Raw genomic sequence first — 26052 nt, 5'->3', positions numbered from 1 at the left:
ATAAATAGAAAAATGCAGTTGAGGGAAAGACTTTACCTTCTTTACTTTTTACTTTTCCCACAAATATTTTTTTATTTATTTTCTGTACATATTATTTAGACTCTTAAGAGACCAAGTTCCTACAACCTACGTATTGTCGACTGTTTTCCTGATTGATTTGGGATTTCAAATAGAAAGAAAGAAATTTGTTGATAAGCACGCAAGCAACGCCAACTTAATTCAAAAGCGAACCAGTCACAATCGACACTCAAATGAAATAGCGTTTAGTTTACAAAAACAAAAAAGTGTTCCTCAATTTCGCACTCGCCTCGTCGTTTTCGGGGAAGTGGGTCACAAAAGCATACTCAGCATTCTTATAATTATAACATGCTCTGAATCCATATCAATATATAGCCCCGACGCCGTCGGTAGACCGCCCCGGGAGCAAATTCCATTAGAAGCCCAACACGCACTTAGTGCCATTTCCTCTGCATGTTTATTCGATTAACTACAATCAGCGCCGGGCTGGTGGGAGGAGTGAAAAGTCATTGTCGGAGCAGGAACTGCGTCTGGGATGGTAAGTCTCCTGCACTCGGTAAGCTGACTTCGTGTCGAGGGGCAAAATCATGTAATTGTAAATTATGAGCAGGAATGGGAGAAATATGTTTAAGGTGCGACTCAGCTTTCAACTCCAGCCAGATGCAATTAACACTTGCCACGTGTGTTGTCGGCACTTAACTTAATTTGTCAATTTGAAATTAATATCATTTCAACTAACTGCCCGACTTTAGTTTCGCATACATAAGGGGAGTTCAGCTCTCTCTTGATAATAGTCGAAGATTCAATATTTGACGGCTTGACTAGACCAATTAGTGTTAATGACACTCACTAATAAGAAAATGTTTCTTAGTTGCGTTAAATCCGATTTTATTCAATTCAATTTGCCTTCCTTCCACAAACAGATGAGTTAATATCTATTTGAGTTTTTGCTTTATACCGAATCACATTCGATTGTGGCGCTAGCAAAAATGGAAGCTTGACCTGATACTAATTTGGGCTTAGCCCGAGTCCCAGTTCTAGTTAAACAACTTTGGCCTAACGTACTATTAATGTGGGTGTTGATAAAAGTTGTTGTCGAACAGAAGTCGAAATGTGAGTGTGGTTTCTACAGAGATACGTCAATTATCTACATCCATATGTTTATATATACGCGTACAGGGCGCTTTGGTTATTTGATATTTCAATTGTATATTTTGAGTGAAATTTAACTAAAATACGAGGTATACGCGTTTCTTTAGCCCATATTAAATTTGCTTCCTTAGAGCCTGACAAGTTTATTTCTATGTTTTTATATGGAATATATGGATTTAAATTCATTGTTTTCTTTTCTCATTAAATGAATTAAATGTATCTTCTAGTAAATATTATTATTGTTATTTTTCCGATTTGCAAGGGCACCCTATTTCTAGCTAGATTATTTCTGTCGAGTGCGCGCAACAACATGGTTTGCGTGGGCGTATGTTGTCACGCCTCGGGCCAGTTTCAGATACAGATACTATAGTTTTGTTTCTTCCCTTGGAAGCGCCAATGTAATCTTGAGAATTAAATTCACTAAGCTATGCCAAGCTAGCCAATTAGCTGTTGAAAAGAGCTCAAATTATGAACATAATTTTCCATCAATATCTGGCAAACATCTGCAAAGGCAAAGACCCAAAGTTTGTGCAGCCACAGAGTTGGGAGCGCAGTTTTGAGCGTCATCTAGTCATAGAATGTGAAGTTAAACACAGCCAGCTGAGGCTTAACAAAGTTTCTCATGACGAAGTGAGATGTCTGACGGCTGCCAAAGTGGCGCTTGTGCAGGGATTATGATGGCTGTAATTAGCAGCCAACAGCCGGAGGGAAATTCGATGGGATAACTCACCATATTCCGCCGAGATGGCGCACATGGGCTGGTGATGATGCTGATGCGCGTGCGGATGGTGTGGATGCTGTGGACAGATACCCTCGTGCGGGTGCGGTGCAATGTAGTATTCCGATGGAAAGAAATCGCCCGGGTATTGAATATATAGAGGCCCCGGAGGCAGCGAGGCTGCAACTGGCGGTCCAATGCCATTGGTGCCATTACTTGCGCCATTTCCCTGGCTGCCGCCAGCTCCGCTATTGCTCGACACACTGCTCACGCTGCTGGCCGAGGAGTCCCCAGAGCTGCCGTTGGGCGAGATGCCGCCGTGTCCGTTCTCGTGGGGCTGTGCCTGGGGCTGTTGCTCGTGCGCTGCTGCCGGGCTGGGCCCATGGTGCCCCATGCCATTGTTGGACGGCGGCGGAGGCTGCAGCATATGATGATGGTGTTGCATGGCCGCCAGCAAAGCCAGCTGCTGCTGCGGATGGTGCAGCGCACAGACTGGCGGCACTATCTGGGCACCCTGAGGCGGTGTCGCCGTCTGCTGCAGCAGTGGCGGCGACGCTGGCAGCGAGCAGTTGCTGGAACTGCCGTCCGCTGCGGCGTGCTGCTGCTGCTGCTGTTGCAACTGCAACTGCAACTGAGATGGCGCTGCCAGCTGCGGTGCGGGCTGCGAATGTAGCTGCGGTGCTGGAAGCGGTGTATTCTGCACCATTACGATATTGCCAGCTGGCGAGGCGGCCTTCGACTTGGAGCTGCTATTCAGACTCGTCGTGGACGATGTTGAGGAAGAGCATCTGGCCGCATTGTGGCTGCTGCCGGTGACGTGGCTGTTATTGTTGCTGGCTGTAAGATTACGGCTACTTTGCTGTTCGGTAACATTAAGTCGCACCATGCTAGGGGCCTCAGAATCTGCAACAGTTGCTCTGTCCCTTCCTGGTGTTTGTCGATTCTTAGAACATGTTTATCTCACGGGTCTCTGCAATGTTAGTTCGCGTGTGAGACTTTTTATAGTTCTAATATGCGCGTTTATCTGCAATAAAACATTGAAAGAAGACGGCAAAAGGGTTGGGCTTCAATTAATAACTAGCTCCAAAGCTCCATTAGGCTTTACTTGATAGTCAACCGGACTTGTTTGCGTTTGCTGCTCCTGTTCGGGTCGTTATTGGGATCGGAGCTGTGGACAGTGCGTCTGTCATCTCCAATTAAATAAATCAAACGTCTCCAAGCAACTTGTAACAGTTTTAGCTGCACTTTAACACTTTACGCATAGGGACGGGCAGATTAAGGTAGTTTTAGTATGGGAAAACATAAATAAAACTAGAACATAAAGCTCCATAGTTCCAAAATATCGCTATACTCTAGCCTATGGTAATTTTGTTCTTTTATTCAAGTTAATTTTTTCATTTTGATCAGCATCTTGAGACAAAATCTTATATGAAAAATTGAGAACAAGCTTTTAGGTTAATTCTAATAATAATGATTGCAGCTCTCGTAACTTAAAATTCATTTCCAAACCACCTCAAAGCATTAGAGGAATATTGGAACATTTTCATGATCGGAAAATGGGTGGAAGTGTGAAGAGTGAAAAAATCAAAGGTAAAAACTAGGCCCGCGCAAGAAATAGTACTCGGATAGTACTCATCAGTTATATTTATATGTGAACGGTATAGAAATAAAGCGTATTTTAATTTGATTGGATTCACGGCTTCACGCCGTCGGCTTCCCTTGGATTCCCCTTAGCCACACGCTTAATACTCAACCTCTTTTCGTCTGTGACGAAATATGATGCCTTTGTTTTTACGTTGGCAACTAAAACCACTAGGTTGTTGTTGCTGCTTTTTTTTATTTAGCTGTTAATGCAGCTTTTATTTAATGGGCTTCTTTTGTCTTTTCGCCCATTTTACGTGCCCTGACGTTGCATTTATCGCACCTTCCATGCTGGCTGCCAGTTTTTGACAAAGGTGTTGGTCATTCGGTATTGTATATCCAGTTATAGAGTTCATTGAGCCATCGCCTAATGCATTTATTTTGAAAACATTGACTAAAGTAGCTTTAAGGGCTGATGTTTCAAGTGAAATCCTAGAACGCAACTAAATGGGCTAATGTTTGAGATGTTGGTTGGCATCATTCACCATCCCGCAGGTCGCATGCTTAATCCTATCTAATTGATATAGTGCATCAGGCAGCAGGCAGCAGGCAGCGGGCAACCGTATCCGAATCTTAGACCAAAAAACAATGGGCGAGTCTGCTTCCACCTGTCTCAATATGTGCTCTTGCGACTGTCTCAAGTGCTTCACACCTACTCACGTTCCAGACAATAGCAACACGCACCGTCAGCAATGACGCCAACATCGTTGACGACGACACGCGGAAATTTACGCAGCTTAGCAATTGCCTTCTTTTTTTTTTCTATTAAATGTCAGACAGTGTCTGGGAATATATACGTAGCGAGACGCGCTTAGACCCTGCGCATTTGTGTCAGAAGTGTCTAGACCAGCTTTTAAGTGGAAGCGTAAGCGACCAAATGAGGGGCTTGTCCCGGCGGGCCTCTTACCGGCAAAGTATTTGCGACACCTACAGCGCCTTGATAAGTCCACTTGTTCTAACTTCAGCGGCTGCTTCCGTATAATCAAAAATCAGTATCGATTCAGTGTCTGGCATTGTGGTAAATCTTAAGACTTGAGGAATGACTGATAATCCGATTATGAAAATGCGCAAAGGAAATTAATCTGGCAAGCTCTAACATAAAATATGCATTTGGCTTTTGTTAAGTATCCTTAGAGAGGATATCATCAATTATTTACGAAATATGCGACGATTTAAAGAAGCCATCTCATCTAATCACAGATGACGACACATTCAAGTTAAATGCAAATCAAGTTTCTAAAGATCTGAGGAATGTGGTCGATAACACGGGAAAAACAAATTATCTGGATTTACCTTTAAGGTAAAGAGTATGAATGTTATGTTTGAGAAATATCTTCTGTTATTATATTTGCATGTGAATCAAAAGCCAAGAATTTGTAATTTCGATTTGGCATGCATTTGACAAACGACAAGCTGCAAATTTCACTTTGTTCTATTGAAATTCATTTGGGTTGTTTTTGGTTGACTTTCCTATTTGCCAGCCCAGTAGAAAAGGCGAGCGCCTATTGCATTCTTCGGTGGTTTGGTTTTTTCTTCGATACCTTGGCTTTAAAAACCCAATTTTGAGTAGTGGCCACAAACGGTAGGAGCAACGGTGGGGCATCAACCGCAAATGCAGCAACAACAGAGGCAATTTTCTAACGGCAATTTCTAACATTTACCTAGTTACCGTTAATAGACATGTTGGCCAAGTTAGTGAGAGCCGGCGACCAAGACATGAATAGGGTACTGACTAAAGCGATGAAAAAGAGGCGGCTAGAGAGCGGCAACTGCCACACAGTCAATGGCGTTCACTTCGCAGCTTTCTTTGCGCTCCGCTCGAGCACATCAGTTCGGCGATGACGACAAGCGAAGTATCTGGAAGTTGCAAGCATGCCACGTCTGCGGCTCTGCGCGTTGTATAGGTGTATAGGTGTATAGGTGTGCACCTCTTTGTTGGCTGTCATTGTGCCCGTTTTACTTGGCCACGCTCGCTGCCAGGGGCCGAGGAGGGGGGCAGCCAGATTCAAGGCGCAGTGTGTGGTTATTCCGCTACGTCGAAATGGTTTTTGGGTTGATCTCCCCGCCACCTGGCAACTGCCACCTGCCAGCCGATGTACTCCTGCAACTGATCAATAATTTGTGGTTTCACACTGGCAACAAGATAAGTAGTCATTCAGTCAGTCAGTTAAATGCAACATGTTGCAACATTTACCAATCAAGTTAATTGCATAAGAAACCACCGGCAAGTTTCAATATGCGCCTGCGATTTAGTTGTTGTTGTTGTTGCTGCCGCATATTTTACTGGCTGAGATTTTGGAAAATCACAATTTTCTATATACAACACATAACACAGCCGCTGTCGCGACATCTTCGTAGTACGTTTTCCACACTATTTAGCCAACCGATCGCTGACAGAAAGAAGCTCAAGCCAAATAGCCGCATGAGAGCAACTTATGCAAATAGTATCGGATTTGGCATTTCTGGTTATTGTTCACTTTTTCTTCCATGCTCGAAAATTTTCAATTTGCAGTCGGCTGTCGGTTGCATAATCCAGCTTTTGGCACATAACAATGCAAAAACCTCAGTGGCTAATTACAGCGGTTGCATAAACTATCCAACAACTGTTGTACGTACATAAATACATTTGTTTGCAAATTAATGCCAAACAATGTGCTCAAGAGGGCATATAATCAGTTCTCCAAATTAGTCAAAGTAAACACACACACACATACAACAACTCCATATTAATCCTGACATTTCATATATAACTCAAAGATCTATTCTATTCTATTACGCCAATTGAGACGAAATAAGTATATAGTTATAAGTATTAGTATATCATCATGGCCAGCAAATTTATGATGGAATGTGAACAACTTAGTTCAATGAACAGAGAAAAGTCTTTTACATATCGCAGCTTCCGCACTTTAACACTTTTACTTGTTATTACAAGAGTTGATAAGCATTTCCACACTTTTTATCTCTAACATGGACATAACAAAAGTGCTTGAGTCGGGCATATGTATATGTCTAAGAAGTAAGACTTCAAACTTCAGTTAATACAATTTTACAAAAAATGAAAATCTCTTTAACCAAAATGGATGCATATCGATTTTATGGTAAGGAGAGCTGATATCGCAAACAAATAAGATCGTATTCATGTGTTTGTGGAAACAGTAGCTCATAACAGACTTTGATATGTACATTCTTTAAAGGATATTTCATGTCAAGGCCCAATTATCGAAGTATTATGTGCTCTGATTGTTATGCATTTCAATTGCCCTAACGCTCTAAGAATCCGATTTCTTATCTACGCAAGTCTGTTGGCTGTCAAAGTTTGCAATTGGTCAGGAAAACTAATGTGTCGACATGCCGAATGGCAAATGATAAATAAAGCGAATATCCGAGCCATTGTTGTCTTCTTCGTAGAAATATGCAATTTCATACATTTTAATGCTGAAAGCTGAAATTGCGGCTTGCCACCCCTTTGTCTTGCCACATGTGCGCGTGCCAAGGAAACTCTAGTAACGATATAAATTATGGCATTTTTTTTTTTTTAAGTTTGGCGAGAACAGCGACAGCCAACGGATACGAAAGCTAAGCCACACAGTGTCGAGGCCATTAAATCTAAAATGTAATTTGATTGTTGTCGACAATAAAAACTTATCTCATAAATGTAGCAATTATTCTGAAGACGGGCAAGGAAGAAAAGGTTGACGGTGTGAATAGAAGAATAGAAATGCAATAGAGGTAACTTTAAAATGGTTATTTTCACATCATAATCAAAACACCTCTTTAAATTGCATAGGATATATACGCATTCCTGATATCAAGGTTCTGCATCGTATCAGTATCATTTCAAGATGAAGATTAATAATTATATTCAAGCGACACTTCTTCATAATTACATACAAGATATGCGTTTTTTTCTCTTTTACTTTTAATGATGAGAAACATTGTAAAATCTGGACACGCAATCCGAATAAATGTGCCATTAGGAGTGCGTGATGTTTGTATTAATATAAGAACCTCAATTGGATATTATATGTCTAAAATACATGCATGTACAAGATAATCACTTAGAAAAGTCGCCGAGGTTAAGTCAAACTAACTACATTAAACTTTTCGTTGTGCCGGATTTTTGTTCAAGGCATAGACTCCTATGCTGATTGTTTTATAATAGTTTAGACAAGGTGGGAATATGTTTTCAAAACTGTGTGTTACATATTGAAATGTGACAAATGTTTTATATTTCATCTAATATTTATAAGAATCATTTTCAAAAATTGATTGTAGCCATGTTTCACACTTTATGTGTAATGGAAATTTATGTGTTTCATTTTTTCCCATTGGCGACGGCGGAAATGTGTTACTAAAAAGAAAATAAAAACCCTTGCCCGCGCAATACCTTCTTGATTATCCTGTGTGTTTTGTAATATATCGTTAAAATCAAACTTAAGATTGGGAATCGGGCTGGTCCAAAGCAATGTTGCTAACGGTTTTTTTTTTTGAGCCCATTCGCTTGGGATGCTTTAATGGCGGCGCCTTTGCTCACACACACACACACACACAAACACACACACACTCGTCTATAAGTATATGTATTTGTGTTGTCGGCTTGACAACAGTAAAAAAAAGAACGGAACTGCTGCCTCGGTTGCTTGCCATTTTGTGTCCCGCCTAACGCACGATGCCCGCCCTAACCCCCCTGCCTCTTAGAACAATGAGCCTGGGCCAAGTCGGTGCCAGAACGGACATTCCAACAACAATGACTAAAAATTTCGGTAGCTGTTGCCAAGAAAAAATGCCAGCAACATCGAAGGCTGGAGCGGAAGAGATTTGACAGCATACGCAACATGGCCGAAAAATGAGTGGCGACCGACCAAAGCAATGGAGGCGCATCATCGGGCGCACATGTCGTATGCGTGACGAGACGAGGCAGTCAAAGCGAGGGGCCGGACTCAGCAGTCAGCAGCCAGCAGCCAACAGTCGTCAGTCGACAGTCGGCGGCATAAACGCCCCGAACAGATTTCATAGTTTTTATCGATTTAAGTGGATTCGGCCTAACATGCAAACAGACAGAGCCTGTATGTATCCACACACACACACACACACACAAACATGGAAAAGTAAGTGTATGAGACTAACATACGAACACAAACAGCCCTGATTTTTGGCAAGCGTCCTGGTAGAAATGAATAAGCATAAAGCAGGCAGAAGAAGTCAACTTCGAATCATTGCAACATTTTCAATGCGAAGCAGATCAGTTGACCGACTTATAGCTTTATTTACTCTGTGAATTGACAATCCCTGTTGTGATCAGGAAACTATATATCTATATAGAGAGAGTATCTGCACAGTTGATGTACTGTGTGTGCACTGGCAGCATCTATCTCTGTCTAAATCTTGGCAAGCGCCACGCACATGCATGCGTAAATGTGAGAAGGAGAAATGAGCTTGAGTCGGCATGAGGAAGTTGCGACAACAGAAATCAAAATTCAAAGTTCTATGTATAGAGAGTTGAGCTTGCCCCATGCTTTGCTTAACTTTCCAGAACATGCAAAGAGGAAGTCTGCCCCCTCCCTCCACCGTACCCACCACGACCCCTCTACACACTCATTCCCCTTGTCGCATGTTACGCCGCAGTCGCTTAGTAAATGCGCAATAATTATGCCACATCTTGATCGGGGCTCCACGAGCAGGAAAAACAAGAGTGCTCTTGTCGAGAGTCGTCGACTATCAGATACCCTGTAGCAGGCCTTGAGCTGCTAATACAACGGACTAAGCATCTATAAGCAATGCTCTGCATGTTAAGGAATAGTAATAATTATGTGTTATGTACATGACAAATGTGATTAGATGCAAGCAGTTTCATAGAGAACTCGACATATTGGCCTATTGCTTAGGAATCATATCACAGTTCATATATCAAATTAGTAAGTACGATGCGGCTCCCAATTTCAGTTCTAAATCGTGGTGTACATGGCCAATTAACTTATCTGTAATTGCTGCGAGTTATATCGCATTTGTATAGAAAGCCAGAAAGTTCTTGTGTAGAAACAATCAAATTCGCTTACCTTTCGAAAATTAAGTTTAGTAATATTTTTGGTTTGCTATAATTGCATACACTGTTCACAAACTGTACGGGAGTATATTCAATTTTTGGCTACGCACTTGCTTTTTTGCATGTGCATGTCACGCATGTCAAACAATATGTGATTATATGCATTTCGATAGTTCTTTAGATTGGATTTTTGATATTAAAATGAAAAGCTTATTGGAACTGACAACTTTTCCAACAAGGTCTATATTTAAGGCAGATCTCTCTAATAAGAGCTACATATTCGGATTGTTCGATGTTGATATGCGATTGATCTAAAATATCTACAATAAATTCTTGCATAAAAATAAAAATTTATTTTATTCATAAATTATCATATTGTGTCTTGTTAGTTGGAATTGCTTTCATTCTCTTCTCAACTTTTGTTGTTTATGGAAAATGACTTTGACATGAGCACTACTTCTTTGGTTTTTTTGGCGTCTTTGTCGGTAAGCTCGTCACATTAACAGCCGTCTTATCGTTTAAATTATTGTAGTTAAAGGATTTGAGCATTGGCATGCCTTTCTTATAGTGGTGGCCTTTGCCAAAGTAGCCCGTGGAGCCAATTGAGCCGTCATGTCCAACCGAATATAAGCTGTGCACCGAATAGTGCTTATTTGCGTTTTGGTATTGTATCTCAAGAGTTTTACGCCTATAACGATGCACCTTGGCGCGGCCCACAGTTGTACCCTCGAGCACGCGTTCCTGTGCCGGATGCCGGCGGACCCAAGTCCACGGTTTCGAATCATCAAACGGTTCATGCATCAATACGGGCAGCATTAGACCCATTATACGGCGATTGTCTTTTCCCATGTAACGACGAGATTTGGGTTGTTTGGTTGGTTTCTTGCCCTTAGATGCCAGTTGGCCGGGGCGTTTGTTCTCCACAACACTTGAGTACAAATCGGAAATTTCGTTCATGCTTTGCCTATTGCGACGACGACGTTCAGAATCATCATCGCCGTTACCCGATCCTTTCCCCTTATTGCCGCCCTTGCCATCTTTGCCACCGCTGCCATCTTTGCCATCCTTGCCATCTTTGCCATCTTTGCCACCGGTGCCACCTTTGCCATCTTTGCTGCCGCTGCCATCTTTGTCACCTTTGCCAGCGATGACACTGTCGCCAGATCTGCCACCTCTGACGGCTTGGCCATCTTTGCCATCCATATCCTGTTTAGAATCATCAAATCCACAGCCAAATGTTGATTCGGCCATAAACTGATTGAAGGCCGCTGCTTGGCCCGCTGTCATACTACCTCTATCAAAAAAGTTTTTGCACGTCCCCCCCCTGCGATCAAAAATGTCACCTTCCGACTTTCGACGCGGCTGTATAGCTTCCCCGCACGGCATATTCAGAAAGTAGTATAGAATCGTTACCAATAAATGACGAATATACGGATGCAAGGGATTGCGTAGATTGCCGTCAACATCGAAAATCCCATCATAGAGCGCACACGTGTCGGGCCGTACGAAAGGTACCCGATAATAGTTCCACTGGGAGCATTTCGGATTAAGAATTTGGCCAAACTTCCGCATAGTAAGCGTGAAAATGAAGCGGCACACTTGGTGCAATGGCTTCATCAGTATTGTGGCCAGCTCTCTTAATACGCTCCCATTGTGTAGACACCAACGCCTTTCCTCCGAATGCCAGTGTAGACTGAGTTGTCTGCATTTAAGTATGGGCTGCGTTTCCTCTTCGCAGCTCAGCAGACGCAGCGTTCTACTGTACGGCAGACGGCAGGAGGGTGCGCAAAACATTGACAAAAATTAGAAATTTAAAAACTGGATGTGTGCTTAAAAAGTTTTATTTGAAAACAGAAACCCTTGGATACCTAGGACCAGTATTATTGACTCGGTTATGTTTACTATTTCTGACACGCCTGCTAGTAGACGAAAATACACGTCGATACTCTGGTTTCTTATGTAGCCTCGTTATCGATTCTACAGCAGGCTCCACCGGCGGGCTATTTATGCTGTGTATGGACCATCGATTACGGGCTAACTGGAGTGCCTTCATTACTGATTCCCGTCTGTAGCGTCTTACACGGGCCATGCCCACTTGCCCGTCCTCCTGCATGCGTAGCTGGTCCGGGTGACGACGCAACCAGGTGGTTCTCTTATTGGTGTCGTACGGTTCGTGAAACAGCACGGGCAGAGATTCGCCGTAGTATCTACGTTCTCTTACCGTTTGTTGTTGTACATTCGTTTGTGCCGGCTGTGACTCTGGCCGATGCTCCTGTTTTCTTGCCTTTAGACCTTGAACTGTATGCCGATGCTTGTGCTCATCGCTCACTATGGCCGAATAGAAGTTGGATATATGTTGAGCTGCTTGCACGCGTTTTAAATGCTTTGAATGGGATTCATTTAGGTCCGTTTTGGCCAGGGCGTCAAGAAATCGACTCGGATCCTCATCTTTCAAGTTCTTTCGCAGCATTTTATGCAATATAAGTTTTTGATGCAAACGCAAGCTGTCTAGCTGATTGCTGCCTTGGCCCCGACGTCGACCCTTCTTATCTACCAACAACAAATCGGAATCGTGCAAGCTAATTGTGGCCCGTCTCACATCGGCAGTCTCAATCTTAATATGATATGGATGATCTATTGGTTTATTGGAAGCGTGACTTTGGTTTAGGATTGGGTGTACATCGGGCTTAGCATACATATCGAATTGGCGCAGTTCGTGGCTCTTTTTTATATGCATGTAATCGAGGTCTATATTTTTGAGAGATTTGTTAGTTGCATTCCCATGAGCTCCGTTGGCAATACGGATCGTGGCCAAATTATAAATGGGTCTTGACTCAGCAACATCGGCAATATCTGACGTTGAAATGCTCTTGATTACTTGAAGTAGCCTAAACAGACTTCTGGGATGTGTTGGATCACGCAGGTTACCTTCTAAATCAAAAATGGACATGTAACGCTCACAAATGTCCCCGCGAGAAAACGGTATGCGACAATGGTTCCAGCCCTTGCCCCTTGGATTCAAAATATCGCTATAGTTCTGCAGCGTGAAATCATACATTAACTCGGCTATCTTATGTATGGGCTTATCCAATTTAGATGCCAGATCACTGAATACTTTAATGTCACGTCCATACCACAAGTCCCAATCGGTAATCCGCGCCTTTCGACACCATTTACATGGCGTATGAAGCTTATGAAACCCATCCATCGGGCGACATAGTTGATTTCGCGCTGAACTGGGACATGCACATCTCACAGCACAAGGGCATGTATGGACCCTTCTCCTGGAGCACATATTATCCCAGTGCTATAATTTTAGCAGGCTTCCAATAACATTAAAATTTCGAATTGATGTTTCGGGCAATGGTTACTCTAATGCGAGTTGACCCGTGCATATAGCTTTAAATAATTTTACGACTTCAATTGGGAAACCACAAAACGTGAACTCAGTTGCTTCAAACAAAAATGTAACAAAATACATTCATCTAAACTCACTTTTTATCTTATAAAATTCTAGCAAAAATTAGTTTTGAAAAGTTTTAGTATCTTTAGTCAAACTTTATGCAAATTTTCAAGGTTCTTATTTGGCAAGCTTATTTTTTGCGCCAAAAGAACAAATCCGCAAATCTAAAGTGCAAATTTTGTTCCAGCTTTGTAGATGCCGATCTTTATGGGTTTGGAGATAACTGGTTCTGCGCGTTTCAAACATTTGCGCAAAACCATTCTACAAGCCACATTTACAATTAAACATAATAATCATTGTAAGCCAATTCTACTTCAAAGTTGCAAAACTACCTAATAATTTATTTGAATCACCCCAAAATAATGTTTATATCTGGGAAAAACTAATTTTGTTGATAGTTTCTCAACATTTCCTCAAAACCGATATAAAAAAAAGCATTTTCAGCGTTGATTCGTTGAGTATATATCCCGAAATATAGATGCGAAATTTTTCCCAGTAAATAAAAAAATACTCAGAATGTTGAGACTGGGCTACTTTTTGCATTACCCAACACTATTTATTGAAAAGATGATTAATGATTGATTTAAATTCTTAATGCCGACAAGTCCTATATGTGACTCCGGGATATGCTTAAATAGACCTATTTAAACTATATAAATCAACAAGCTTTTGCACATAAACATTATAATATTAGATCAGATTAGAGCAGAAACTTCATCCAACATCTATAAATATATCGATAATATAAAAGATTTGTCAAAAATAAACTTATTGTATTTTTTAGAAAATAACGATCAATAATGGTTTTCGTATAGAGAACTTTCCTGGGTTTTCAGGTATATTAGCCAAACATTGCAATTTCGGAGAATATTTCTAGAATATAAAAATATTCACAACGAGAAATACTTCATTTTGGTGTCTAGGTCTCTCTAAAAAAGCCCAAAATCGAACATTATCTATTTTGGGTAAAGAACGAATAGAGTTCTGGAGAGATAGAAATAAAGTTGTATATGCAAGAACAACTATTGAGTACCCTTTCCTAGTTGGGCGTACTGTCTTATCAATGTGACAGAGCCGGCTAGAGGGTATCTTTTAGGCGAGCACATGCGAGTGTAGCACTCTTACTTGTTACCTTTTTTGTTTGAAGCATGAAAACAAATTTATTCATATTAATTTTGTACACTCAACGGCCGATGAGTCAAAAGAAAATTAACCAAAAGTGAAGAACCGCAAGCAGCACACACAAGCATAAACATAAACACAAACACGAGCACAAATACACTTACATACATAAAAAAAAAAGCATGAAGGCAATGACGATTGAAGTGGCCAGCGCAGCGCAGATGGAAAAGTCAATAACCCCAGGGCTGACAACATCAACGTCATCTCGTACCAATCCATTACGTGTCGCTTGGCTTTTGCGCTGTGTAATTTCTGTTTTTGATTTCGAGCCTAAACAAACACGCAACTTTCTGTGCTTCAAGTCTGATTCTGTCCGTTCTGGCTGGACTGTAGTTTGCCGAGAGAGTATGCGCGATCTATGGTTGTGTTTGCTGCCCAAATCCGAGCAAATATTGGCTAGAATTGCGCTGCAAAAAAAAACCCAAGTGCAGGGCATCGCAAACGCTGTAAAACTCTAAATACTGGCTACAGTATACGCTGGCTACGCTGGAAATCGTCTCAAACAGAGCGTAAAACAATAATTACAAAATTGCATGTATTTTGTTATCATGAACAAAAACAATCAATTTGACGAGCCAAGCCCCCGCCCTGCCCCTTCCCATACCCCTACCCAGAACCGTCGTCTAAATCTGAGCGTAGATAAAAGCCTACACGAAAGCCTTGACAACTTGTGTGACCACATTTGTGGATGCGGCAGAGTGGGGTAACATGAAGGGCACACAAAACCGAATTATTTTTATGGCTAGAGATGGATTGATGCGAAGTCCGCATTCGTATGTGAATTTGCCAGTATATAAATTAGCTATTTGTCATTTCATTTGTAATCCGATTTTGTGGCCAAATTCAGTTTCTGTGGGAATTTTTGGTAAGAGTCAACGCGAGCTACGAAAGAGTTGGGAAAGTATTCTCGAACAACGATCACATTCTATGATATTATTGCTCGATTAATGGAGTGAAGGTTTTCAACATCAATATATATATATGTCTGTCTAATTAAATTCTTGTTTTAGTTAATTTTTGTTCCGTTTCATCTTATTATGTATTCAAAGTTGAAGAGTTGGGTGAGAGTAGCAAACGCAAACGCCGACTTGTACAAGTTTTGGAATAATTAATTTATTAATTTTGTGTACTTACAATTCGTGAATGGTTTAAGTCTTGATATAATCCTCAAGGCATATATGTAAATATTTCTTTAATATTTGTTATTTATTTAAGTTAATTATATTGTTGTTGTTGTTTTGTTGGTTTGGGAAAATGTTTAAAAACGTTTATGTATGTAAATATGTTTCAAAAAATTGCACGTTTGTTTGTTTATTTAACGTTGTTGTATTGTTGATCTTTATTTATATATTCAAGAATTAGCTAAAAATTGTTTTAATCGCTTTAACAAAACAATGAACACAGCGGCGATATTTACAACATTTTTGTTGTTATTGTTGCATTTTTATTGCACTTATTGATTGCACTTTTGATTTTTGGCCTTATATGAATTTGATGAACTTATGGCTCGATATCTATATATCAATATATATATATGTACATATGTTGTTTATGTGTGTGTGTACGTGTACATGTTAGCTGCGTTGAAATATTCTGTTCGCTGGTAAAAGTAAATCGAAGAAAATGAAACAATTAATCTTTATATAACCTCAATGTTGCCACCGCGATAAATTCAATAAACAAAAGAAGACAAAAATTGTCTCGAACGCTTTCCATGCTTCTTGGGCTCAATTTTCTATTTCACTCAGCCTGTTTATGTGTATCGCATGCTCGCTCTCTCTCTCTCTCTCTCTCTCTCTCGCTCTCTCTCACACACACAATCACACGCGCGCAAACACATGCACGCACGCAAGCAAGCAAACACACACTCTCACTTTAATAAATATGTGTGTATGTACATGCACACACACATACACATATATATTATCAGATTCAGACACAGCGAAATTCCGCTACACCGGATATAACAATTGAAAAGAGCGGATTCGTTTTTTGAAATCAAAATCAACACAAAAATAATATACATGAATATAATAATAAAAAAATAAATAAATAAATAAATAAATAAAAAAATTGTATTTGTCGCGGCTGTGAAAACATTTGCTGTTCATACACTTAAGCGAGATAAAACCGAATACGCTAAAATCTATGCACAAAGAGCAGGATGCGAGCTAATAACAATAACAACTTGAATTCTCGATTAATTTTCTTTTCTTTTTGCCCTGAACATGTTTTGCATTTGATTTGATTGATATTCATATTTAATTATGCGAATTGTGCGTTTGGCGTTACGACGTTTCATTTTCTTCGCGCACTCACTTGAATTGCTTTAACTTTGCAACAACAAATCGCCTATTTGCAGTATGCCCAATGCCAGTTGTTGTTGTTGCTTCAGTTTTTTTTTATTTTATTGTGTGTGGCTGTAGCTGTGCCTGTGGCTGTGACTGTGGCTGTGGCAGTGGCAGAGTGAAAACATCGAACACGACGCGCTGCTGCCTCCGTTGCTGGAAACTCTGCCAAACCGTACAGTTTGAAAGTTAATGTCGGACTGTTCGGAATGCTGGCGCTGTTCCCTCGAACAGTCACGAAACGTGCCGACGCTGCCAGCAGCGGCGATGTTGCATGGAACGCTCGTGTTGGAACGCGCCCAGTCCGAAATAATTTCAAACGACTGGAATCGAAACTGGAAGCCGAGCCGAAGTCAAAGTCGTTGTTGAGTCGCCCGCATAACCAGTGTGTGGCCGGTCCGCACAGCTGAGCGCCATTTACTACTGCAATCAACCGTTAGATACATATTTATCTAAAAGATAGGCCGCACGTACATACGTACACACACAAACACATGCACATGCATACGTCAAAAAGCGACGAGCGGCCGCGTTGTCATCGTAGTAAAAGCAAAACCGGTAAAGACAGCCGCAACGCTGCATTTTGTGTGGGCGAAGAGAGCAGGTCGAAGAGAGAGCCAGCCGCAACAAAAGAGTACAAGAGAAAATCTGTTGCACTTCAACTGCAACTCGTATTGGGGTTGCAGTTGGCCTGACGCTGATATTAACATACTCAAGAATGCCACGAACGCAACCTATTCGTCATCTGATCATGTTTGAACATTTGCCCAACGAACACTCGAACAAATGAATTGAAACTTTGTTAATATTGAGCCATGGCGAAATCAGTTAATCCAATTACAATGCAATAAGTGCAAGTGCCTGAAAATAATTGTTTACAAACTCCCTTGCTAAATCGCCCGTTAGAGCGACAATAATAGAAACCAAAAGTCAGATTTCCACATCATGTTGCTAACAGATAACCCCCAAAGGTCAGAAACCGAATTTCTGAGAATGGTGCCGTCGACTTTATCAATTATAACTACACCAACGAGAAATCCAGCCTGGCGATAGCATTTGAACTTTAGACTGTAAAGCTTAGAGGTACAATTTTGAATGGATGCCACTAAATAAGACAAAGAAGAAGAAGAAGACGCAGAAGAAGAAGAAGAAGAAGAAGCGGCCCAAGCGAACAGACATGCGACTCGCTTTACGAAGATTGCCCGACTAGAAGCCCAGCTCCGACCTGCCGTAACACACATACATGTGTATGTACACGTGCATGTGTGTGTGTGTGTGTGTGTGTGTGTGTGTATATGCATTCGACCTTCCTGCTATACATACCCTTCACTACTCGTAAGTAGTTCATAAGGCACAAAGCGGTTCCTGCTCGACAGCCTCGAGTGCAGCTCGCTCGCGAGCTTAACATGGCGATCTCTGCTTTTGTCCGTGTTTACCTGGGCATTATTACCTTGCGCCAGCGTATGTCTGCGTGAGAAGAACCAGTTTTTCGCTTGCAACTTCGTATTTTTGTAGCTTTCAGCTCTTACTGTTTGCTAATCAGAATTGTGTACATACATATATATAGATATGGAGAATTACAAAGAATTCAACAATTGCAGATAGCCAAATAATGTGCAGATATCAACTCAAAGATTTAGATTAACCAAGCCTAGACTATATTTATTTTATCTAACCGACTCAACAGGTGTAACAATAGGATATCTCGCATAAGATATCTCTACACCAAGTCCAATTTGATGCCTTCATATTATTATAAGCTGTCTTATTTATATATTTATTTTCACCCGGAATAGTTCAAATGAAATCACAAAAAAATTAATCATCCCAGCTTTCTGTATGTCAATATGTCAGTCATTGAGTCAAGGCGAAAAGTTTTGTTTATACAGATGTGGGTTGACACAGAAATTCTAATTAGAGAACGGAAGAAGCATGTTTATGCTTATTTCGTTAAATGAAATAGGGTATATTGATTGCGTGCAATTTCTGTATAATTATAAGTTCATTATTTTGCTGTCGAAATAAATTTCGTATGTTTGGAAGTTGGCAGTCTCCAAATGAGATGGACTAGCGATTACAGGGTATATACCTGACTAGACTAACAATAGCTCAATGTGTTTACCATCGAATAAATTGAAAACTTTTGGGGCAATAGAAAATTTGAAAAATCATGAATGCTTGTGAACGCTTTGCTGTGCGACTAACAAAGATGCAAACTGAATGAATAGTGTATTTGGTGGCAGCATGACTGCAGCATCGCCATAATCACTGTGATGATTATGATGTTAAAGTTGCCCCAGCCGGCTTGACTGGCTTTTGTGGCAAACCCGACAACCCCGGACTGGGACACTCTAATATAATTTACGACACTGTAAATGACTACGACGGCATAAGCCCTGCAGTCGAGCCGGCATACTCTTCGCAAACTGCAAAGTATCTCTGGCCCAAAAGTATCTCTGATACTGTAGTGCCCGTCTCCAAGTCGTTCCTCATCTCAACTCCTCTTCACTCCACGCTTCGCATCAATAGCTAGCTGGTCGCTTGGTGTGGGAAAGAATGCAATAAAGGGAATTTCCAAGACTTGGCAGCCTCGCACATAATGTATCTTTGTATCTCTTTTAAATACTGAGCCAAACGTTGCTTGGCGCATTGACAATGTGCAAATTGTAGAATGCTTTGCGTCCGAGACACAAATATCTAGACAATGTGTGTGCGTTTCTGCACGAACCGAGAGCCCAAAAATATTTGTCAATTAATCAAAACCTGCAAATGATTTCAGTTTTTCAGCGGCGCGCTGCTCTGTCCCACAGATACATTTGAATATTGCTGCCACATTTGTAACATTCGTTGCGTAAATCAATATTCAAACTACGCCCGCGCCCAAGCCAAATACATCCTGTTTCTTACATACCCAATCAACTGCAACAACAGTTCCACGCGTGATTTCTCTTTCCATGCAAACTAGTCTCCTTACGGGTTTCTACTCAACATTTATTTTCCGTCTATTAATTTACAAAAAACAAATAAATGTGCACAAAGATCTTGAAAAATTGGTCTGAAGTCGTTCACAGGACAATCCAAAACTTTTTCATAGTATTCCGCCAATTTTCCACACATGTGGGTGGAATTTCAAAAAACCCCTTTTTATACCCTGAGCCCTGATCATCACGATTTTTTTCAAAATCGAGGTCGGTGCGAAAATCGAAACTTTTTCGATGATTTTTCCGCGCGGAGATATGACGTTCCAAAACGACATAACTCCGCGCGGAGATATGACGTTCCAAAACGACATAACTCCGCGCGGACATATGACGTTCCAAAACGACATAGCTCCCCGCGAATATGATATGACCTTCCAAATCATCACGATTTTTTTCAAAATCGAAGTCGGTGCGAAAATCGAAACTTTTTCGATGGAGATATGACGTTCCAAAACGACATAGCTCCGCGCGGAGATATGACGTTCCAAAACGACATAACTTCGCGCGGAGATATGACGTTCCAAAACGACATAGCTCCGCGCGGAGATAATACGTTCCAAAACGACATAACTCCGCGCGGAGATATGACGTTCCAAAACGACATAACTCCGCGCGGAGATATGAGCTTCCTAATCATCACGATTTTTTCCAAAATCGGGGTCGGTGCGAAAATCGAAACTTTTTCGATGGAGATATGACGTTCCAAAACGACATAACTCCCCGCGGATATGATATGACCTTCCAAATCATCACTTTTTTTTCAATATCGAGGTCGGTGCGAAAATCGAAACTTTTTCGATGGAGATATGACGTTCCAAAACGACATAACTCCGCGCGGAGATCACGATTTTTTTTTAAAATCGGGGTCGGTGCGAAAATGGAAACTTTTTCGATGGAGATATGACGTTCCAAAACGACATAGCTCCGCGCGGAGATATGACGTTCCAAAACGACATAGCTCCGCGCGGAGATATGACCTTCCAAATCATCACGATTTTTTTTTTAAAATCGGGGTCGGTGCGAAAATCGAAACTTTTTCGATGGAGATATGACGTTCCAAAACGACATAACTCCGCGCGGAGATATGACGTTCCAAAACGACATAACTCCGCGCGGAGATATGACGTTCCAAAACGACATAACTCCGCGCGGAGATATGAGCTTCCTAATCATCACGATTTTTTCCAAAATCGGGGTCGGTGCGAAAATGGAAACTTTTTCGATGGAGATATGACGTTCCAAAACGACATAGCTCCGCGCGGAGATATGACGTTCCAAAACGACATAGCTCCGCGCGGAGATATGACCTTCCAAATCATCACGATTTTTTTTTTAAAATCGGGGTCGGTGCGAAAATCGAAACTTTTTCGATGGAGATATGACGTTCCAAAACGACATAACTCCGCGCGGAGATATGACGTTCCAAAACGACATAGCTCCCCGCGAATATAATATGACCTTCCAAATCATCACGATTTTTTTCAAAATCGTGGTCGGTGCGAAAATCGAAACTTTTTCGATGATTTTTGCTTAATATCTTGGGTAAATAATGTCTGATTTTAAAATGTTATACCTTTTTGAATGCGTTCGGATCCCTACCATCAATTGGCATTCAAACAAATTAATCATCGATAGGTTGAAAAATGTTGTTGACAATAAACCGATTCGTTCGTAAATTGAACCTTTTTGATGATTTTTTGGGATATTTCCGTCAAATAATGTCCGATTTTGCAATTTCAACCATTTTATTATATTATTAATATTGCACATAAAAACACACATAGAACTTGCAACAATAGTCATTGAACTTATCTTAATTATTGCCAATTATAATTGAGCAGCTAATTAGATAAAGCCACTTCCAACTGCGAACAATGCACAAATAAGTTCTCTATGAAAAATTGTTTGCTCAGAGTAAAGTATTTATTATGGGTGCTTTCTATGGTGCACTCGCGATCAGCTAAGAATCTGGGAAGGGAACAATTTTTGTCACAACTTATGTAACCAAGCGAAATCGGACTCTAGCGAAACCCAACCTCAATAATCGCGGCACTGTGGCACGGTGGCACGGTGGCACGGTGGGGCAAGAAATGGAAATGCAGCACTCAAAATAAATCGCGGCCAATGGACTTTGGCCCAGCTTAGCTGCCCCAGCGACTTCGTTGTCAGCCACAAGTCATGCGAACAGGCGACAGTCGCTTTGCAAACTTTTCAAATTGCCAGCTAGCAATCGCCCGCTTCCCAATGCCGCTCCCCAATCCCGCTCCTGGCTGGCGAAGTGGCCACATTTTTGCAGTTGTCGAGTGGCGATTGCAACTTTTTCTGAATGCTGTCGGGATGGGTGAAAACAAACTGTAGCTAAACTTTAATCTAAATCTGGCCAGCCGGACTGAGCCGGGCGAACTAACTGCGAAGACAAACGAGAAGCGGTCCACAGTCCTCTCCCGATGTTGGCGCTGGACTCGTTAGCTTCCCTGCTGGAGATTGTGGGGTGGCATTTAAAGGCCATTTCAGTTCATTTCACGAAGGTTACATCTGTCCGATGCATTTGGTCTTCTCCATTTGGCATACATTACCAAGCTTTGACGACGCACAGTGGGCATATTTCGAAGTTTTTAATACAAAAAGATAAATTGATGCCATAAAGCTTTCGCCAAAGAAATAAATAATTGTTAAGTTATCGAATTATTGTTTCAGATACAGTTTTATTTGAAACTTATTAAATTTAAGAGTCAAGAACTTTCAGTTAAAAAAGAATTTATAAATAAAACTTGGTCTGATCTTGTCATTTTGTTGCAGCACAAAAGAAGAGCCAGCGTCGAGTACAGGGTATCTGCTTGCTTTTATTGTAGTTTGTATAAATCGTTAGATTTGCGAAACTGAAAAGCGCCAATCAGCACCGAATTTCCCAGCCGCCTGGAAAATTATACGTCAAAAGAAAAACCACAAAAAAAAAAAGAAAGCCACACAGAGTATAGAAAAATCAAACAAGTGACTGAGCAGTGCGGGTGGCTGATGAATGACACACGGAAGCAAGTGCTTGAGACTTGAGGAAAGCCGCAAATTAGCAGTTGGAGTCACAGATACTCGCACCTTAAAGACGACGTTGGAGACGGAGACGGAGAGGGCGATGGAGACGAAGGCGGAGACTAAAGCGACTGCTGCTGTTCACGGATCAGGCTCGGCGGATGACGACGAGCACAATGTTAGCAGAGCAAAAAGTATTAAAGGAGAAAGTGCGCATATCAGAGCCAATGTTTTACAGTCCAACAATTATAACAACAGTCAAAACAAGTAAGAGTGCTCTCCAGCGCTGCCCGACTAATAAATACCCTGCAATCAGCTACGCAATAGCATAACATTAACTTATGTAATCTGAGATGTTTTTCCTTTACTGCAACTCTAGGAAAAACTGATTCATAAATAACTTCTGTGCTTATTTTGAATAAAACTTAGTTGGAAAACTTAAAATGTAAGCCATAGGAAAAGGTATTGGTAAGTTGGTAATACCCTAAATCAACTCCAAGTACAAAGTAAATTGTATTTTCTATACAGTCGGTTCTTGAGTTTTTAAAATTGAGCATACCCGATTGCCGCATGTGTAATGGGTACAACGGGTACAAAACGAACGAAATGAAGAAAATGTTGACTACCCGCAATGGAGCGGAGCGTAGAAGTTGACGGCGACATACAAGAAAATATAAGCAAAACAGGAACGTGTATAAATATGGCTAAATCCGCCTTGGGCCACATACAAAGAGAGTGCAACTGGCAACTGGGAGCCGATGCTCATCAGGTATAAATACAACCTAAACGGAGGCCAATCAGGCTATGAATCCGATGCAGCTGTAGCTGCATCTGGAGAGAAGCCAGAGACGAATCACAAAACAAAAAAAAGGCGTAAAGCCTCCTCGACACCGAGTTGAATGACCATCAATCGAAGGGATCCCCTTCACAGATATGCAAGGGATCCCCATGCAGATATATGGTAACTGGCCATACTTCCCAGGTGCATCTGTCATGTGATATTATTATGAATATTTCAAGTGATAAGCTTCTGACGTTTCCAGGACGCCGTTCGGCTCAGCTTAGTTAATACTTTTCGAGGTCAAGTTACTTGGACAGAAGATGGAAAAAAACTGGAACTGATTGCTTGCTGCTTCTTATTTCTGCGGGAAACAAGTAAAAGTGATTTGGGCGGGCTTGCTCGACTATAAGATACCGTTACCAGCATTCCAGCTTCCTTCCATTCTGATAGTCTCTTCCTTCGGTTCTTATAGTCCGATCATTATGCAATTTTTCGGTCAATTCGGTAAATTTGACATCAAATGAAAAATGACAAATGAGTACACACAATATATATTTCACTTTTTGGAAAGCTTCGCTCGTTCTGCCAAATATTGTTAAGTTAAGCAATCCCTCAATGGAATCAGTTGCATTAATTAACGTGCCCATTTCGAAGATTCTCCAGCACAGGCCCAGGTAACATTACTAGCCGCCGTCTCGAGAAACTGTCTACGCCAGCGACTCGGTTGCGCCACAGTTCCCTTCTCTGGGCTTGACACCTACGGAAAGACCTTGAAAACCAGCCGTTTGTGGCATGTGCAACTTTCACCAGATGCAGCTAAAAAGACACTGTCACAGTGAGGCGAACAAAACGAAGCTGCTCGAAAGAAAACGAAGCATTTTCGCAGTCTGCAGTTCCTGCCAATGTCGAATCACAGTTACAATCTTTAATCGGAGTCTCGCCGAGTTGTCATGAGCTGCATCTGCCCCTACATAATTATGGTCGACACGGCAGGAAACCGAAATGTCCCTCTCAGAGCAAATATATCATGTTTCCGTTTGTCTTTCATCTTAATAACACGTAAGCCTTGTCTGAATTAAGTCTACAGTTGACTTTGTAACTGGATTTTCAAGGCAATATTCTTCTAAATACTTCGTGCATTGAAGATACATATTTACATATTACCCGGCTATGCCCGGATTCAAAAATGTAGTAGTAAAAACACAGAAACACTCTGTTTTACCAAAAATGTAATTGTAATCTTTGAAAAAGGCCAAAAAGCAGAAAGTAGAAAACAATTTCGTGAATATTTCCTAAAAGCTTATTTAGCTTAACACTAGATCCGATGGGGAATCACACGAGTATGAGTTCCAAACATGCAGTCTGTGGACGGACATTGTTCAAAGCGCATAGACTCGTTTTAAGCTCTGTCAACAGAGTATAAAAAAGTCACAACATTTAAAATGTCTTTAAATCGATATTTTTGCCTTTCACGAGCTGAATTATTTCCAAGCAGAGTTTTTGCTCCCGACTTACTTTGAATGTGTTTCTTCACAGACCCAATCATTATTTTTCCAGTGCTTTGCTTTCATTACTTGTTTGGAACTCACTCAACCTCGTGCGATTTGGAAACCACTTGATCGTGTTGCCTGGCGTGTGTGTGTGAGTGTGTATGCGTGAGACCCGGTGTGTATGTATGCATGTGCTGCTGTAAATCGACTCGTCGAGTGCTCACTGGAATCAAAGAAATAACAGTAGGAACAACATTGCAAACATCCAGACCACCATTCTCTCTCCTTAAAAAAAATGTCTCTCCCAAATTGCTTTTATCTCTTTGTCTCCTCCATTACATGCAACTAGCGTGTCTCTCTCTCTCTCTCGACAAAGTTAATTTCAAATACCCTTGCAGTGAGTATCACAATACAACCGACCTTTTCAGCTCATGAAGAAATAACTGTTCTCGAACTCTTCACCAAAATCGATAAAAACAATCTACTGACTTCTCACAATAGCGTCATTGGAGCATGTGCATGTACATACATACATAGTGTACATGTCAGCAAAGGTATTTACTCTTCGGTGTAACTGTTCAGTCTTTTATTTATGCCTTTGTATCTTGCATGCAAGCAACTGGATACACATACATGCATACATACATACATCACATGATTGTACTTAAGTGTGTGTGTGTGTGTGTGTGTGTGTGTTTATATTATTTTAATTTTTCGTTTGCGTTCGCCTCACTGCCTCGCTCTTTTCCTCTCTCCGCCTTTTTTGTCTCTTTTACTGTCTGACCCTCTCTTCCACATTCTTCTTCAATCTTGATCGTAATGTTGTTGCTCCCGCTGATCAAGTGCTCAATTATTTTGTCTTGTTTTTATACCCTAAATCCATAAAATGGGTATTGCGCAAATGTATTTTTTGCCAGGCAGATATCTCCGACTTCATTAAGCACACCTTCCATTTATGTATGTATGAATATGTATATATGTATGTGCATAGACACATCAGGACGAAAAGGCATAGCCCCAATAATATAATAAGAATCGCACAATAAAATAAGAGGTTATTCATGAATGCATTTTTCAATGTGAGAAGCTGACGGCAAAAGAGCACAACCGCTGCCCAAAGAATAAAGAGTGTGTGTACCAATACATATGTATATATGTATGTATGTATGTGTATTGAAAATATTCGGAGCTGGGTACAAGGTATC

The 26052-nt window shown here is 41.1% G+C and overlaps 2 protein-coding genes and 1 long non-coding RNA gene across 5 annotated transcripts in view; 1 reads left to right on the top strand and 2 right to left on the bottom strand.

Annotated features, from left to right (window-relative positions):
* Window positions 1-26052, bottom strand: part of mtgo (miles to go) — a 66482-nt gene that overhangs the window by 25787 nt on the left and 14643 nt on the right. Inside the window, exons 1-3 of one of the 3 annotated variants that reach the window (XM_070209441.1) lie at window positions 16540-16785; window positions 15355-15820; window positions 1901-2912 (exon numbers count right to left, since the gene is read on the bottom strand). The exons of 1 other annotated variant lie outside the window; for it this stretch is intronic. In XM_070209441.1, coding sequence (XP_070065542.1) covers window positions 1901-2774 — 874 coding nt within the window. In that variant the 5' untranslated portion in view covers window positions 2775-2912; window positions 15355-15820; window positions 16540-16785. Of the gene's footprint in view, window positions 1-1900; window positions 2913-15354; window positions 15821-16539; window positions 16786-26052 lie in introns of those variants that run through there. One more of the 3 variants, XM_002052210.4, reaches the window with a different exon arrangement.
* Window positions 3719-12983, bottom strand: LOC116651732 (uncharacterized). The gene is made up of 2 exons (XM_070208901.1): window positions 11422-12983; window positions 3719-11372 (listed from the first exon to the last, which is right to left on the bottom strand). The coding sequence occupies exons 1-2, from the start codon at window positions 12868-12870 to the stop codon at window positions 10029-10031; spliced, it is 2793 nt and encodes a 930-aa protein (XP_070065002.1). The 5' UTR covers window positions 12871-12983; the 3' UTR covers window positions 3719-10028.
* LOC138911293 (uncharacterized) lies at window positions 16775-22753 on the top strand. Its single transcript, XR_011416784.1, has 2 exons — window positions 16775-17903; window positions 22349-22753. It is a non-coding gene; the product is annotated as an uncharacterized lncRNA (long non-coding RNA).

This window comes from Drosophila virilis, chromosome 4 (assembly GCF_030788295.1).
Source record: "Drosophila virilis strain 15010-1051.87 chromosome 4, Dvir_AGI_RSII-ME, whole genome shotgun sequence".
NCBI classification, from domain to species: Eukaryota; Metazoa; Arthropoda; class Insecta; order Diptera; family Drosophilidae; genus Drosophila; species Drosophila virilis.
This window is presented reverse-complemented; position numbering and strand designations above follow the sequence as displayed.

Bases quoted from the DNA above. Each gene is read 5' to 3' on its own strand.
- LOC116651732 (XM_070208901.1), bottom strand. From the start codon at position 12,870: ATGTGCTCCAGGAGAAGGGTCCATACATGCCCTTGTGCTGTGAGATGT. The intron at 11,373-11,421 runs AAATAAAACTTT...TTCTAATTTTTG, and splicing joins ATCCAAGGGTTTCTGTTTTC to TCAATGTTTTGCGCACCCTC.